Consider the following 16101-nt stretch of genomic DNA (forward strand, 5'->3'; position numbering starts at 1 on the left):
AAGCTAACTTCTGCAGGTATTCAAGAGTTCATAGAGGCGTATACTTTCTACACTTATGTCAAGGGTCAATCTCTACCAACCATAGAGGAAGTACAGTCAAAGCTTCAGTTTATTGCCCCTAGCCTCCAGGTACTCCTCATCTTTTCTAGTAGGGATCTAATTTGGTACCGAATATGGATAGGATAACACTATTAAGGTTCATAACGCATAGTTTTTATATCTGATAGTTTTAACATTAACCACTGTGTCATAACATTATATTGTTAACATTAACCACTGTGTCATAACATTATATTGTTAACATTAACCACCGTGTCATAACATTATATTGTTAACATTAACCACTGTGTCATAAAATTATGTTGTTAACATTAACCACTGTGTCATAACATTATATTGTTAATATTAACCACTGTGTCATAACATTATATTGTTAACTTTTCGCAATCCCAATTTGCCTGCCACCAGTTCATTGTCCTAACTCACACATCGGAGACATTCTGACTCAGTGTTTTTTTGATTTAGCTAAATCATGATAGTCTATTTTGTAAAAGTTTAAATGGAAAGATAAGAAATGAAGACAGCAGTAAAAGATATTTGATTAAAACATGGATAAGGAGGTTACATAGCGATATGCTGAAACATTGCAGAGCTCCTGATCGTCTAGGTTGCTTCTGATGCGAAGGTTTCCTAGTCAGGTAGATGGTTGGAAGAAAGGCTTTGGGATATTGTCTCTTTTTGATTTCTTCTTCTCTTGACCTCCACACCCTCCATCTATCGCTACTACTTGTCTACACTGCTGTGTCAAAGATAATTAATTGTAAAGTGAAGACATAGGACTGCGTCTAACCACTGATGTATATTAGTTGTGATTAATTAGTTGGTTGGTCAGACGGGGAGGGCGACTATTCATCTACTGGTCTCCATATTCTGCCTCATAGTCACAACAATAATAACTGGCTAGCAGACCATCTCATCCATATTGGATAGAAAAATTGTTATATACATGTACATGTATTATTATCATATTTATTTCATTTTGATATGAAACTGGGAGCTTTAAAGAATCTTTGGAAATATCCATATTATGCATTTAAATGCTTTTCTCGATACAGTCGTTAAAGGTATTAAAATGTGGGTCTATATTTTTTTAGACGTGTTTGGAGTGTTATAAGATGAGCAGCAGCAGTAAAAATCATTTAAAGCCAGTTATAATTTTAATAATATTAAAATAAATAAAGGACAGAGTTGGCTCAATCAATGTACAAGTATCATAGATACCCTGAATATGCAACAGGTGTAATTCTGTGCCGCGCCCCTATCTTTGGAACTCATCTATAAAAACTCCTTTCTTAGGCTTTTATTGAGATTATTATGTAACATACCTAAATGTAACACCCTGGATAATGTACAATTTCATATCTAATGAAATACACGCTAAACCATGAAATATCCTATCATAAATATGCGTTTTATTGCTTTTAGGTAGGTCTGAGCTTTTGTATGATTCATGGCTTTCCTAGAAACTAGCCATTGTATCTGTCATCGCTGTAGATTACGAATGACCATGAATATGCTTAACTCGAATGAGTCTTGCTTCTGAATAACATTGCTTAGTTATGAGTGATGGCACTCTGTGATGAAATGCACTTTCATGCTGAGTTGAATGCGAGTTCGTCATTTCATGGTAAAAATATATTTTTTGCCAAATTGGGAAATGACCAATAGTGTTCTTTTCCACAATAGCTATTGAGTCGGCATTGTTAATGCTGCAGGTTTGGAAGTTTAAAGAATGAACTTTCATAGTGTTGAGTGATTTTCAACACCTGCTCAGTGCTGGTACTCCGTGTCATTGTTAAGAGTTACATTATGTCCAGCCAGCTTACCGGTGCAATGAAAATATACATCAAGACATTAAACCTTATACATTTGGTATAGATTGGGGTAATTCTGTATCCTCCTGGTACCTCCAATCTCTCCATATTCCAAAGTATCCTAGTGATCACATTAGCCTTGCCCGCAGACAACAGGTGGGATTCATTTTTCAAAAAAGGCAACTGGTGATGACTGGACTGCTGACATTCAACCTTCAATTGCTTTGTGCAACTGGCTGTCTCCAGTAGTCGAGGCTCTTTTATCACTAGACTCAGACATGTCCAGCCAAGATCACAAAACCAATGTTTCTATAACAATGCTCTAAACAATATGCACAGCTTCTACTTGTAGTGAGCTAAGCAGATGTCATATTTGATATTCGAGTGATCGCTCACTTATGTCAAAGTATTATTTACCATTAAAAAACCTCTTTGTGTATTTATGATATTAATGATAAATCTGGTATATCGCTTGCTGTGTAAAATTCAGTAATTTATTAACTGATTTGTTCTAGTATAAATGTGACCAACCCAATTTTAGCTATTTTTACAACTTGCTGATTTTTTAAATGTAAAATTATGTTTTGATACAATACCGTATTACATAATGCGTTTTCTATTACAAATAATTTTCAGCCTGGAAGGAAAAGCACTAGTATTAATTTTTAAAATATTTGTATACGTAATGCGGCATATTCATCTACAAATGTTGCACACAGTAAATAAACATATGTTATATTATATATTATATAATGTTATATTTTTCAAGTTCTACAATCATTTGTTCTTTTATTAAACTGTGGTCAGTTGAAAGACAGACTGTGAGTTAATTGGCAGGGAGAGCTATTTAAGGTCGAGCGCCTTCTCTCTCTCAACCAATATGACCCTTTCTGGGCGTTGGAACCCGACATGTTGTTCGCAGGTTAGGTGGTCTAAACCACTCTCTAATAAATTTACTTCTCGCAAAAACCTTAACCCTGGAAATGGAAAGCGATAGTATTTTATTTTCAAAAGTAAAGTTTGAGAGATTTTCTGTAAGGAATATTCACATAAAATTACAGTTTATAACATTTATAAGTTTAGGAACAACTCTGTTGCATAAAATTGGCTCATAGTGTCTCAATCGGCCTAACTCGCAATTGTTCTACATATTTGAATTATCCAACTGCGTAGTGCCGATGGATTGTAACTGTTTATTATCATGTTGTACAGTTTTAGTTTATATATTACATATTGGTGTCTCTCATATGCTTTTTGTGTTTGATTTTTTGTTCGCTTTATACTTATATTTTATAAGTATAAAGTATATATATATATATATATCAGGGTTGGAAAAAACCATGGTTTTTATGAAAAAACCAGGTTTTTTCGGTTTAAACCGGTTTTTATGGTTTAAACAGGTTTTTATGGTTTTTATAATTTTACCAAGGTTTTTGCAATTTTAAGTCTAATTAACATCACTTACTATAGCTGCATGATTGAGTATTGAACATACACATGTGGAATCATCTGTTAATGATGGTACTGTGGGAGTTGTTAGGGAAAAAAGAGAGAAAACATGGAAATTTCAGAATGAGTCTTAAATCAAACATGATTAATGAAATACACAGCAGAAATCTTATCACATAAAGTGAATATTTTACATACAGCTCTATGTATAAATAGGAACTTTAATCCCAGTGATTAGTCGTGTGGTAGTGTAGAGCAGAGCAATAATGCAGATGCATTGCTAGTGTTTGGAGCTATGGCAGATGACTCAACTTCTATCACCTGAATATTAGCATCACTGCCTAAATTGGTGTTTTCAGCTTGACATTTTGCTACGTGAGCTTTAAGCTTATCTGCGTGACCTCGCATTACGACAGCACACCTATTTCGTTTTGCCTTAAAACCTTGCCCTTTCAAAACTTTTCAAAACACAACAAACTTGATAAACTGAATTCTAACAATCCAACTACTTTTGCTTGTGCCCAATAAATGAAATATTAGTTTGCAAACTTAAAGCTTTTGTCCAAAAGGATCTTATTGTTTTAATTTCTAATTATAAGTAATCCTTTCTCACTGGCCAGACTTGAGAAAGTATTCATTCATTATTAGAGACGATGATTGGCTTAGTATATTTCATATGGTTTTTATATTTCATCAGTAAAGAGATCATCATATCACTTGATAAAACCAATTGAAAATAAAATTCACTAATTCATTGTTGTGCTAGGATTTCATGTAGTTTCAACTTGAGCTCTGCCGTCAATTTACTGCTGTGTCCTAAATAACTTCCACAGCTGATAATTACATATAATTGCATTTCTACCGCACATGAACCACTAGGAGCTTAAAATATTATGTTTTTCACAAAAAATAATGGAAAAACCATAAAAATCGGGCTGGTTTTTTCGGGCTGGTTTAAACAAGGTTTAAACCACTCGGTTTAAACCAAGTCAACCCTGATATATATATATATATATATATATTATATACTTTATAATTATTGATTTCTCCATGACTACTGTTTGACTTGGTTATTAAACGGATCTTGGCATTTCATAACATTGCTTGACGCAAGCTTTATTTACATCCTGCTGTGATGATTTGTGATAGGATAGCGCATCATTGCACAATTCAGGAAAAATGTGGTTTTATTTAAAGTTGGTTGTAACCCTTTAAAAAATTGCATCCTTGACAAATGAGTCATCCATATGTATGCCAGAATACAAGTTTACAACCATGACAGTTGGTTTTTGGAGATGTGCATATTTGCTACTGAAGTACTTTTACCTCACTCTCCAATCACTGCATGTAGTAAAACACTAAATTACACTAACTTTAAGGTAACTTGTATAAATCAGTCATTCTGGGATTTACTCTTACATTAGGTAATATGAAGGTTACCAGATTAACATTGCGTTGAACTGAAACTTTAATTCTACTGAGCATAAAGGTCATAGATATAGTAGAGTTTACTATATGTATGGTAAAGGGTACCAGAGACCTTAGCATTCTCTGATCAAGACATGCCTTCAATTAGGGTTCATTCTCCGTACTTCAGTTTTTCCGATAGTTTTAAGAAATGAGTCGACGCTAGGAGTTGAGTCGACGCTAGGAGTTGAGTTGACGCTAGGCGTTGAGTCGACGCTAGGAGTTGAGTCGACGTTAGGAGGTGAGTCGATGCTAGGAGTTGAGTCGACGCTAGGAGTTGAGTCGACGCTAGAAGTTGGGTCGACGCTAGGAGATGAGTCGACACTAGGAGATGAGTTGATGTTAGGAGATGAGTCGACGTTAGGAGATGAGTCGACGTTGTCTTATGTCTAGGAGTTGTCTTATGTTTATGCATTAGATGAAAATAGGAATTTGATAGCGATAACGAGATTGATTAGTGTATCGACCATTTTAATTAAAATTCAGGTCTGGAATGTTGTTCGAAACCTTCTGTAAAATGTTTGTATATTGCTCGTAATTTACACATCAGTTAACCTTAGTCTTTTATTATATTATAGTACAGTATTATGACTTATAGTGCTTTCATATGCTTCATCCACAGAGGACTTTGGAAATTAGCGTTTTTTGTAACAGAAATTGTAAAATATAATGCAGCTTTTTTCATTTTTTAGCGTTTTAGATAGAAGATCTTTTGTATCCCTTTTTAAATTGTTTGAAATTGGACTTAAATGGGTAAATGTAATGAAAATAATAAAGTAAATTAAATTTAGTTTAAATTAAACTCTAGATAATAAATATTGTAGTTCAACTAGATTGTTTCACTAGATTTCTATTAGATGAGCCCTCTGGTACTACAGTTCTATTAGATGAGCCCTCTGGTACTACAGTTCTATTAGATGAGCCCTCTGGTACTACAGTTCTATTAGATGAGCCCTCTGGTACTACAGTTCTATTAGATGAGCCCTCTGGTACTACAGTTCTATTAGATGAGCCCTCTGGTACTACAGTTCTATTAGATGAGCCCTCTGGTACTACAGTTCTATTAGATGAGCCCTCTGGTACTACAGTTCTATTAGATGAGCCCTCTGGTACTACAGTTCTATTAGATGAACCCTCTGGTACTACAGTTCTATTAGATGAGCCCTCTGGTACTACAGTTCTATTAGATGAGCCCTCTGGTACTACAGTTCTATTAGATGAGCCCTCTGGTACTACAGTTCTATTAGATGAGCCTTCTGGTACTACAGTTCTATTAGATGAGCTCTCTGGTACTACAGTTCTATTAGATGAGCCCTCTGGTACTACAGTTCTATTAGATGAGCCCTCTGGTACTACAGTTCTATTAGATGAGCCCTCTGGTACTACGGTTCTATTAGATGAGCCCTCTGGTACTACAGTTCTATTAGATGAGCCTTCTGGTACTACAGTTCTATTAGATGAGCCCTCTGGTACTACAGTTCTATTAGATGAGCCCTCTGGTACTACAGTTCTATTAGATGAGCCCTCTGGTACTACAGTTCTATTAGATGAGCCCTCTGGTACTACGGTTCTATTAGATGAGCCCTCTGGTACTACGGTTCTATTAGATGAGCCCTCTGGTACTACAGTTCTATTAGATGAGCCCTCTGGTACTACAGTTCTATTAGATGAGCCCTCTGGTACTACAGTTCTATTAGATGAGCCCTCTGGTACTACAGTTCTATTAGATGAGCTCTCTGGTACTACAGTTCTATTAGATGAGCCCTCTGGTACTACAGTTCTATTAGATGAGCCCTCTGGTACTACAGTTCTATTAGATGAGCTCTCTGGTACTACAGTATTTAACTAAATAAGTTCTGTACAGCTTCCTCCACATAGCATAGTGACGAAAACATCGTTGACATTGAAATGAAATATCAACACGTTATTAATGACCGTCAATGTAACACCGAATTTAGATACGAATGCCTTGGCCAATGATTATGCATGATGCAATTCTATTGCCGTTTGATAAGGAAATCCAAATTTGCAAAAATTGAAAACAGGAAGTTATACTGTGCTTAATTATTGCGCAACAATTGTTGTAAAAAGTGCCGCAGTATGTCTGCCTTGAAGTTAGTAAGAATAAAACCATTTAAGTTCTATATCACGTTATACTGATCCATCTAGGGCTTATCTTTTACTAAAGTATAAATGTTGTAAATAATTGCTCTATATTAACATTCGTTCTGATATAGCCTGAGGCCTCTTTGAATGAGAAGAGGTCTGCGCAAGCGCCAACAGAGGCTCCGTGTCCTGATCTCTCTTCTCATGTTATGAATGGCTCCTCAGAGAGTGCTGGCTTTGTGCGACTTTCGCAAATGGACTTTGTTTTGGGAATCGCTGACCTTACTGGTGACTATTATTATTATTTTTTGTTAGACTTTGTGTTGCTTAGAACTCATTGTGATGTCATGGTTTGAGGTGAATACAGCGTCGATCAAGGAAACAGTTTGGTAAAGGTTAAGATCTGTTTATAGATTAGAAACTGACACCATGACTGAACTACTACTAGTGTAGCTGATGCTAAACTTGTAATTCATATGCTGGCCTGTCTCCACTATAATAATTTCTAGACTCCACTGCTGGCGCCTCACATTTAATACAATTACTACTGTAGCTGAACATAAACAGTGTGGAGTGTTTGAGACTCATTACATTTGATGCAATTACTACTGTAGCTGAGTATAAACAGTGTAGAGTGTTTGAGACTCATTACATTTGATACAATTACTACTGTAGCTGAGTATAAACAGTGTGGACTGTTTGAGACTCATTATATTTGATACAATTACTACTGTAGCTGAGCATAAACAGTGTGGAGTGTTTGAGACTCATTACATTTGATACAATTACTACTGTAGCTGAGTATAAACAGTGTAGAGTGTTTGAGACTCATTACATTTGATACAATTACTACTGTAGCTGAGTATAAACAGTGTAGAGTGTTTGAGACTCATTACATTTGATACAATTACTACTGTAGCTGAGTATAAACAGTGTAGAGTGTTTGAGACTCATTACATTTGATACAATTACTACTGTAGCTGAGTATAAACAGTGTAGAGTGTTTGAGACTCATTACATTTGATACAATTACTACTGTAGCTGAGTATAAACAGTGTAGAGTGTTTGAGACTCATTACATTTGATACAATTACTACTGTAGCTGAGTATAAACAGTGTGTAGTGTTTGAGACTCATTACATTTGATACAATTACTACTGTAGCTGAGTATAAACAGTGTGGAGTGTTTGAGACTCATTACATTTGATACAATTACTACTGTAGCTGAGTATAAACAGTGTAGAGTGTTTGAGACTCATTACATTTGATACAATTACTACTGTAGCTGAGTATAAACAGTGTGGAGTGTTTGAGACTCATTACATTTGATACAATTACTGCTGTAGCTGAGTATAAACAGTGTGGAGTGTTTGAGACTTATTACATTTGATACAATTACTACTGTAGCTGAATATAAACAGTGTGGACCGTTTGAGACTTATTACATTTGATACAATTACTACTGTAGCTGAGTATAAACAGTGTGGACTGTTTGAGACTCATTACATTTGATACAATTACTACTGTAGCTGAGTATAAACAGTGTGGACTGTTTGAGACTCATTACATTTGATACAATTACTACTGTAGCTGAGCATAAACAGTGTGGACTGTTTGAGACTCATTACATTTGATACAATTACTACTGTAGCTGAGTATAAACAGTGTGGACCGTTTGAGACTCATTACATTTGATACAATTACTACTGTAGCTGAGCATAAACAGTGTGGAGCGTTTGAGACTCATTACATTTGATACAATTACTACTGTAGCTGAGTATAAACAGTGTAGAGTGTTTGAGACTCATTACATTTGATACAATTACTACTGTAGCTGAGTATAAACAGTGTAGAGTGTTTGAGACTCATTACATTTGATACAATTACTACTGTAGCTGAGTATAAACAGTGTGGAGTGTTTGAGACTCATTACATTTGATACAATTACTACTGTAGCTGAGTATAAACAGTGTGGACTGTTTGAGGCTCATTACATTTGATACAATTACTACTGTAGCTGAGTATAAACAGTGTGGAGTGTTTGAGACTCATTACATTTGATACAATTACTACTGTAGCTGAGTATAAACAGTGTAGAGTGTTTGAGACTCATTACATTTGATACAATTACTACTGTAGCTGAGTATAAACAGTGTGGACTGTTTGAGACTCATTACATTTGATACAATTACTACTGTAGCTGAGTATAAACAGTGTGGACTGTTTGAGACTCATTACATTTGATACAATTACTACTGTAGCTGAGTATAAACAGTGTGGACTGTTTGAGACTCATTACATTTGATACAATTACTACTGTAGCTGAGCATAAACAGTGTGGACTGTTTGAGACTCATTACATTTGATACAATTACTACTGTAGCTGAGTATAAACAGTGTGGACTGTTTGAGACTCATTACATTTGATACAATTACTGCTGTAGCTGAGTATAAACAGTGTGGAGTGTTTGAGACTCATTACATTTGATACAATTACTACTGTAGCTGAGTATAAACAGTGTGGACTGTTTATGACTCATTACATTTGATACAATTACTACTGTAGCTGAGTATAAACAGTGTGGACTGTTTGAGACTCATTACATTTGATACAATTACTACTGTAGCTGAGTATAAACAGTGTGGAGTGTTTGAGACTCATTACATTTGATACAATTACTACTGTAGCTGAGTATAAACAGTGTAGAGTGTTTGAGACTTATTACATTTGATACAATTACTACTGTAGCTGAGTATAAACAGTGTGGACTGTTTGAGACTCATTACATTTGATACAATTACTACTGTAGCTGAGTATAAACAGTGTGGACCGTTTGAGACTTATTACATTTGATACAATTACTACTGTAGCTGAGCATAAACAGTGTGGACTGTTTGAGACTCATTACATTTGATACAATTACTGCTGTAGCTGAGTATAAACAGTGTGGACTGTTTGAGACTCATTACATTTGATACAATTACTACTGTAGCTGAGTATAAACAGTGTGGAGTGTTTGAGACTCATTACATTTGATACAATTACTACTGTAGCTGAGTATAAACAGTGTGGAGTGTTTGAGACTCATTACATTTGATACAATTACTACTGTAGCTGAGTATAAACAGTGTGTAGTGTTTGAGACTCATTACATTTGATACAATTACTACTGTAGCTGAGTATAAACAGTGTGGACTGTTTGAGACTCATTACATTTGATACAATTACTACTGTAGCTGAGCATAAACAGTGTGGAGTGTTTGAGACTCATTACATTTGATACAATTACTGCTGTAGCTGAGTATAAACAGTGTGGAGTGTTTGAGACTCATTACATTTGATACAATTACTACTGTAGCTGAGTATAAACAGTGTGGAGTGTTTGAGACTCATTACATTTGATACAATTACTACTGTAGCTGAGTATAAACAGTGTGTAGTGTTTGAGACTCATTACATTTGATACAATTACTACTGTAGCTGAGTATAAACAGTGTGGACTGTTTGAGACTCATTACATTTGATACAATTACTACTGTAGCTGAGCATAAACAGTGTGGAGTGTTTGAGACTCATTACATTTGATACAATTACTGCTGTAGCTGAGTATAAACAGTGTGGAGTGTTTGAGACTCATTACATTTGATACAATTACTGCTGTAGCTGAGTATAAACAGTGTGGACTGTTTGAGACTCATTACATTTGATACAATTACTGCTGTAGCTGAGTATAAACAGTGTGGAGTGTTTGAGACTCATTACATTTGATACAATTACTACTGTAGCTGAGTATAAACAGTGTGGAGTGTTTGAGACTCATTACATTTGATACAATTACTACTGTAGCTGAGTATAAACAGTGTGTAGTGTTTGAGACTCATTACATTTGATACAATTACTACTGTAGCTGAGTATAAACAGTGTGGACTGTTTGAGACTCATTACATTTGATACAATTACTACTGTAGCTGAGCATAAACAGTGTGGAGTGTTTGAGACTCATTACATTTGATACAATTACTGCTGTAGCTGAGTATAAACAGTGTGGAGTGTTTGAGACTCATTACATTTGATACAATTACTACTGTAGCTGAGTATAAACAGTGTGGAGTGTTTGAGACTCATTACATTTGATACAATTACTACTGTAGCTGAGTATAAACAGTGTGTAGTGTTTGAGACTCATTACATTTGATACAATTACTACTGTAGCTGAGTATAAACAGTGTGGACTGTTTGAGACTCATTACATTTGATACAATTACTACTGTAGCTGAGCATAAACAGTGTGGAGTGTTTGAGACTCATTACATTTGATACAATTACTGCTGTAGCTGAGTATAAACAGTTTGGAGTGTTTGAGACTCATTACATTTGATACAATTACTGCTGTAGCTGAGTATAAACAGTGTAGAGTGTTTGAGACTCATTACATTTGATACAATTACTGTTGTAGCTGAGTATAAACAGTGTGGAGTGTTTGAGACTCATTACATTTGATACAATTACTGCTGTAGCTGAGCATAAACAGTGTGGACTGTTTAAGACTCATTACATTTGATACAATTACTACTGTAGCTGAGTATAAACAGTGTGGAGTGTTTGAGACTCATTACATTTGATACAATTACTACTGTAGCTGAGTATAAACAGTGTGGAGTGTTTGAGACTCAAGACAAGCTTTAATCTAAATAATTAAAAAAAATTACCTTTTTGATCACAATAAATATTCATCGTAACCTGTTGAAACTCTGAAAACATGCTGACATTCAAAGCGTAGAACCTGCATTTTATTAAACTCTCAAAGATATGATCAACCTCTGTATGTGAGCAAAGAGATTAATCATAATAGCTAATATGGCATATATACATAAATGACATTACTGATAGAGTTATCAGCCTACGTTGATAACTCGATTAGACATCCTTGTTTTGAGCTGGTTTGTACATGTAGTTTTTAATATTAAGGTATTTGTGTTATTATTATTATTGCTATTACTTTTATTTGTTCTCTCTGTGCTATTGAGGATGTGATATCGAGCTGGCCACTGCATGTCTGACACACGTCTATATGTACATATATCTGCTATGGCCACTGCATGTCTGACACGTGTCTGTATGTATATCTGCTATGGCCACTGCATGTCTGGCACACGTCTATATGTATATCTGCTATGGCCACTGCATGTCTGACACGTGTCTATATGTATATCTGCTATGGCCACTGCATGTCTGACACACGTCTATATGTATATCTGCTATGGCCACTGCATGTCTGACACCTGTCTATACGTATATCTGCTATGGCCACTGCATGTCTGACACCTGTCTACCCTAGGACACTTTTATTTCGCTAGTATTTGGTTTCGCGAGTAGCACACAGAGTAATATTTCGCTGCAACTTAATTTCGCGGCTCTGATGAGTGCGAAAATATAGTGATGTGAAAATAAATGCAGTGGAAAAAACAGATTACATTCCTCAGGTCCAGTTTGCTAATAAGAAAAAAAATTCAATTTGGGACTAGTTCGTATTTGTAAACCGCAGGTTGAAATGTGTGGGTGAGATCGATAATTCAATTTGATCACTTGCTGCCATTTGTTTCTTGGACTATCAACGACGTCTAGGTCCCTCCCACCGTGACTTTCACAATCGAATCCCAAGAAGAAGAAAATAGATAGGTAACAACCAACTTCACAACCAAAACTGTATAACCCTTTCGCTGCCATAAACGCATTTATGCGTTTTCTAGAGGCCACTGCCATAAACGCATTTCCTGACTTTCTCAGCAATTGCGTGGTAACCTGATTTTATTATTCGTTGACCACATAACCCACGGTCTTTAAAGCAATTTCAAACTTTTGTTTGAGAATTTCTAATTTAAAAACGAACATTTTTCTGTAAGTTCATTAACTACGGAGTCATAAAACAGGTAATTAGCTGTTGATGACATTATAGCCAACGAATATTTAGATTTTCGTGATTATACAGATAATTAAAGTAGCAGCACTGTCTTTAATGTGTCTGTTCACAACCAAAACTGTATAATTTGGTTGGACCTGGTGAGGGTTGATATTTTTTTTGGTTGGCAATAAAATTCATCATTACAATAATTATTCTTTAATTTTATGTCTTCACCTACCAGACTTTCATCCTCATCAGTTACAAATTCCGTGACTAAACTGATATCATCTTAATTTGCTTTGCCATGCTGCTCAGTCGGTGTATTAGCTATGAGTTTACCAGAAATTTCCCATTGAGCCCAACCTCAGACGAAAATTGCCTGCATTTCTAGTATGAAGATTTTATTGTGGATATCAATGAACAAAGCTATTTAATTTCGCGTTTTCGCTCGTTCGTTATGATAGTTTAGCTCATGAAATTTTCGCGAGAGGATGACACCGCGAAAATGCGAAAGTTAGATGACGCGAATACATAAGTGTCCTAGGGTATATGTATATCTGCTATGGTCAGAAAGACCCCTTGACTGAAATGATTGGTCTAGTAAGAGTAATTGTTCTTTACATTTAAAAGTAAAAATATTAGATACCAAGTTTCGAGATGCATTTTGTTATATATTATTAATATCGGTTTTGATTAAATATTATATAAGCTCTTTGTGATTGTCTTTAGATAAAAAAGTATTGGTGAAATCTACATTAATCTGCACCTGGTAACTTATTTTTGATAAATTTACACCAGAAGATTTGAGTTTTATTGTCTATACTCGACATGTGCCAGTGGCTAGAGGTATTAAAATGTGGGTCTTTATTTTTTTTGTATATGTATGAGACTGGAACACTTAATGAGGATACAGTCGTACTTCGACTTACGAGCTTAATGCGTTCCGAGACTGAGCTCGTATGTCAATGTACTCGCATGTTGGTGCAATTTATTTATATATAGAACAATTAAATATATATTAATTGGTTTTCATACTCTGAAAAATGCAAATAAAACACTCAAGACAAGATATTGTAACAGAAAAAACATGTTGGTTATTGTCCTAATTTACCACATGCTTTCAAAAAGCAACAAATAAAAAATAATGCAAATAAATGTGATTAATTAAAATGTAAAATTAAATACATACAGTAGCAGCTAACGCTAGCATTTGCCAGAGAGGAAGATATAAGTGTTATCCTTCATTACAACAGTTGAATTTGATAAATTTGGATTTTATCAAAGTCTTAAAAAACAAACTTAAAAGCAAACCTAAAAGCAAACTTTCATTTTTAACTTAACGTAATTAAAATTTCTTCGTCGTTCATGGTTGGAAGTTTCTCGCTGGTTAGCTAATTTTTCCTTTGTTTCGCTTTCACGACTAGCCGGCCGTTTTAAGATAAACCTATCTAAGGACGTTTACCTTTGTCACCCTTTCGACGTGTTGCGATTAGAACGAACACTGGTGTCGTCACAAAGGGTTAATGCACGATCACTAGCCAACTTGTCCGAAAGTCTATTTTTATAATTTTTATAGATAGCACCGGCCTTTTCACATAGGCCTTTTCGCCTTTTAACCACCGGCCTTTTCGTCTTTATTGAAACATCGTTTTAGTTACGCTGTCACCGGCCAATTGTTTGTCTTTTATCCGATGCCTGAGCAGTCTTTCCATCAGCGGTCGTGAAGATCGCTTCGTCATTTAGAAACTATGGTTAGTCCTTTTGCAAACTAAATGCCCTGAATATAACCCTTCAGTTTAATAATTGTGGATGTATTTCTGTCATATTGCTGAGCTAGCTCAATCACGCATACACATTTCGCATATTTTACAATAGTTTTCCGTTTAATATCAATTGTTATCATTTGCTTTTTCTTTTCATTAACTTTCATTTTACTGGCAAACTTTCGGTCTACGCACCGTACTTTTAATTCACATAATTCTGCACTGAAAATTGTGCACAAAAAACACGGTACAAAAGTATAACCTGAGTAGTTGATAAATACAGAGTGATGCTGTTCTCATAAAACACCTCCGGCATACTTGGCAACTGACTAACGTGCTCGTATCTCAAACATTGCTCGTATGTTAGAGCAATCGTAAGTTGAAGTATTACTGTATACTGCTTTTGTAGGTGAGCTTATGCGTATGTCTATAAACAGTATTGGTTGGGGTGATGTAGACCTGCCTGTAGAGCTGTGCTCCGTGTTGCAACTGCTCGAACAAGCCTTCCTCACCCACTGTTCTACAGCCCGGGGTGAGATGGCACGCAAGATCCAAACACTTAAACAAAGTGTCTTCAAGGTTTGTTACATTCAGAGAAACCTTTCTACCAAGTTTAGATAGTAACAAAGTGTCCTCAGTGACATTTGTTTGAATCTATGTATTTCTTTTCAGTTCAATGGTTTTATTGATTTGGACATACTCCTACATCACATTTATATTAGTGCATTGATGCACTAGTGAGTGATTTTATTAACTTTGGCAATATATTAATGTATATATTATATAATATATTAGGTGTATATAGTATACATCATATATATATAATATATTAAGCAAGCTTGGGTTGGCTTAATGAGACTATTAAAACTCATTACATGAAGAAAAACAACTTTCAGTATTAAATTAACAGCATCTTTTTATATCCACACAACGGTTCTCATATATACAAACATTTGTGGCCTTCTAGGTAGAGAATGCCTGCTACACGGTGAAGATTCGAGGCAGTGAGGTTCCAAAGCACATGCTGGCCCATTCAGTACAGACTAATGAAAAACACTTAGCTGGCGACGGCAGCCAGACTTCTGCTGATTGGTCGTGATTGTAGTCAAGTTTCCATTGACTCATATTCAATTGTGAAAACATGCATTTCGTTTCATTTTGCCTACTCATTAATAGCTAGTGTATTTTGCTTTCATTTCTGTTAAATATGCCGCCTACACAATTCTACAGATGTTTATCTTGGTTCTATTTTCTAAGATATGGTCTGTGATGTCACTCGGCAACTCATCAATCAATCGAGCGACCAAATAATCATCGGTTAAATTTAGTTCTGGTTGAATTGAGGTTCAGCTGGGTTGGCGCGCAGGCATCTTTTGCTGAGCCACAGGGAGTGCCAGCCGCTATTAAGTGTGTCCCGGTTGGCATTCTGCCCTGTTAGCGCCCTATTACTGGCTTCATCTTGCTGTGTGGGCCCAATTAGCTAGACAATATTATAAACCTTTATGCATTAATATTTATATATATAACCAAATGAATTGT

General features: G+C 35.4%; 1 protein-coding gene across 3 annotated transcripts in view; it reads left to right on the forward strand.

Moving 5' to 3' along the window:
• LOC137401090 (translin-associated protein X-like) overlaps positions 1-15791 on the forward strand; it is a 31143-nt gene extending 15352 nt beyond the window's left edge. For all 3 annotated transcript variants that reach the window (XM_068087444.1, XM_068087443.1, XM_068087445.1), the window contains exons 5-8: positions 17-129; positions 7028-7184; positions 14972-15141; positions 15530-15791. In XM_068087444.1, coding sequence (XP_067943545.1) covers positions 17-129; positions 7028-7184; positions 14972-15141; positions 15530-15661 — 572 coding nt within the window. In that variant the 3' untranslated portion in view covers positions 15662-15791. The remainder of the gene's footprint in view (positions 1-16; positions 130-7027; positions 7185-14971; positions 15142-15529) is intronic.
• Positions 15792-16101: the final 310 nt, after the last annotated feature.

The sequence above is a fragment of the Watersipora subatra genome, chromosome 7 (assembly GCF_963576615.1).
Source record: "Watersipora subatra chromosome 7, tzWatSuba1.1, whole genome shotgun sequence".
Taxonomy (NCBI): Eukaryota; Metazoa; Bryozoa; class Gymnolaemata; order Cheilostomatida; family Watersiporidae; genus Watersipora; species Watersipora subatra.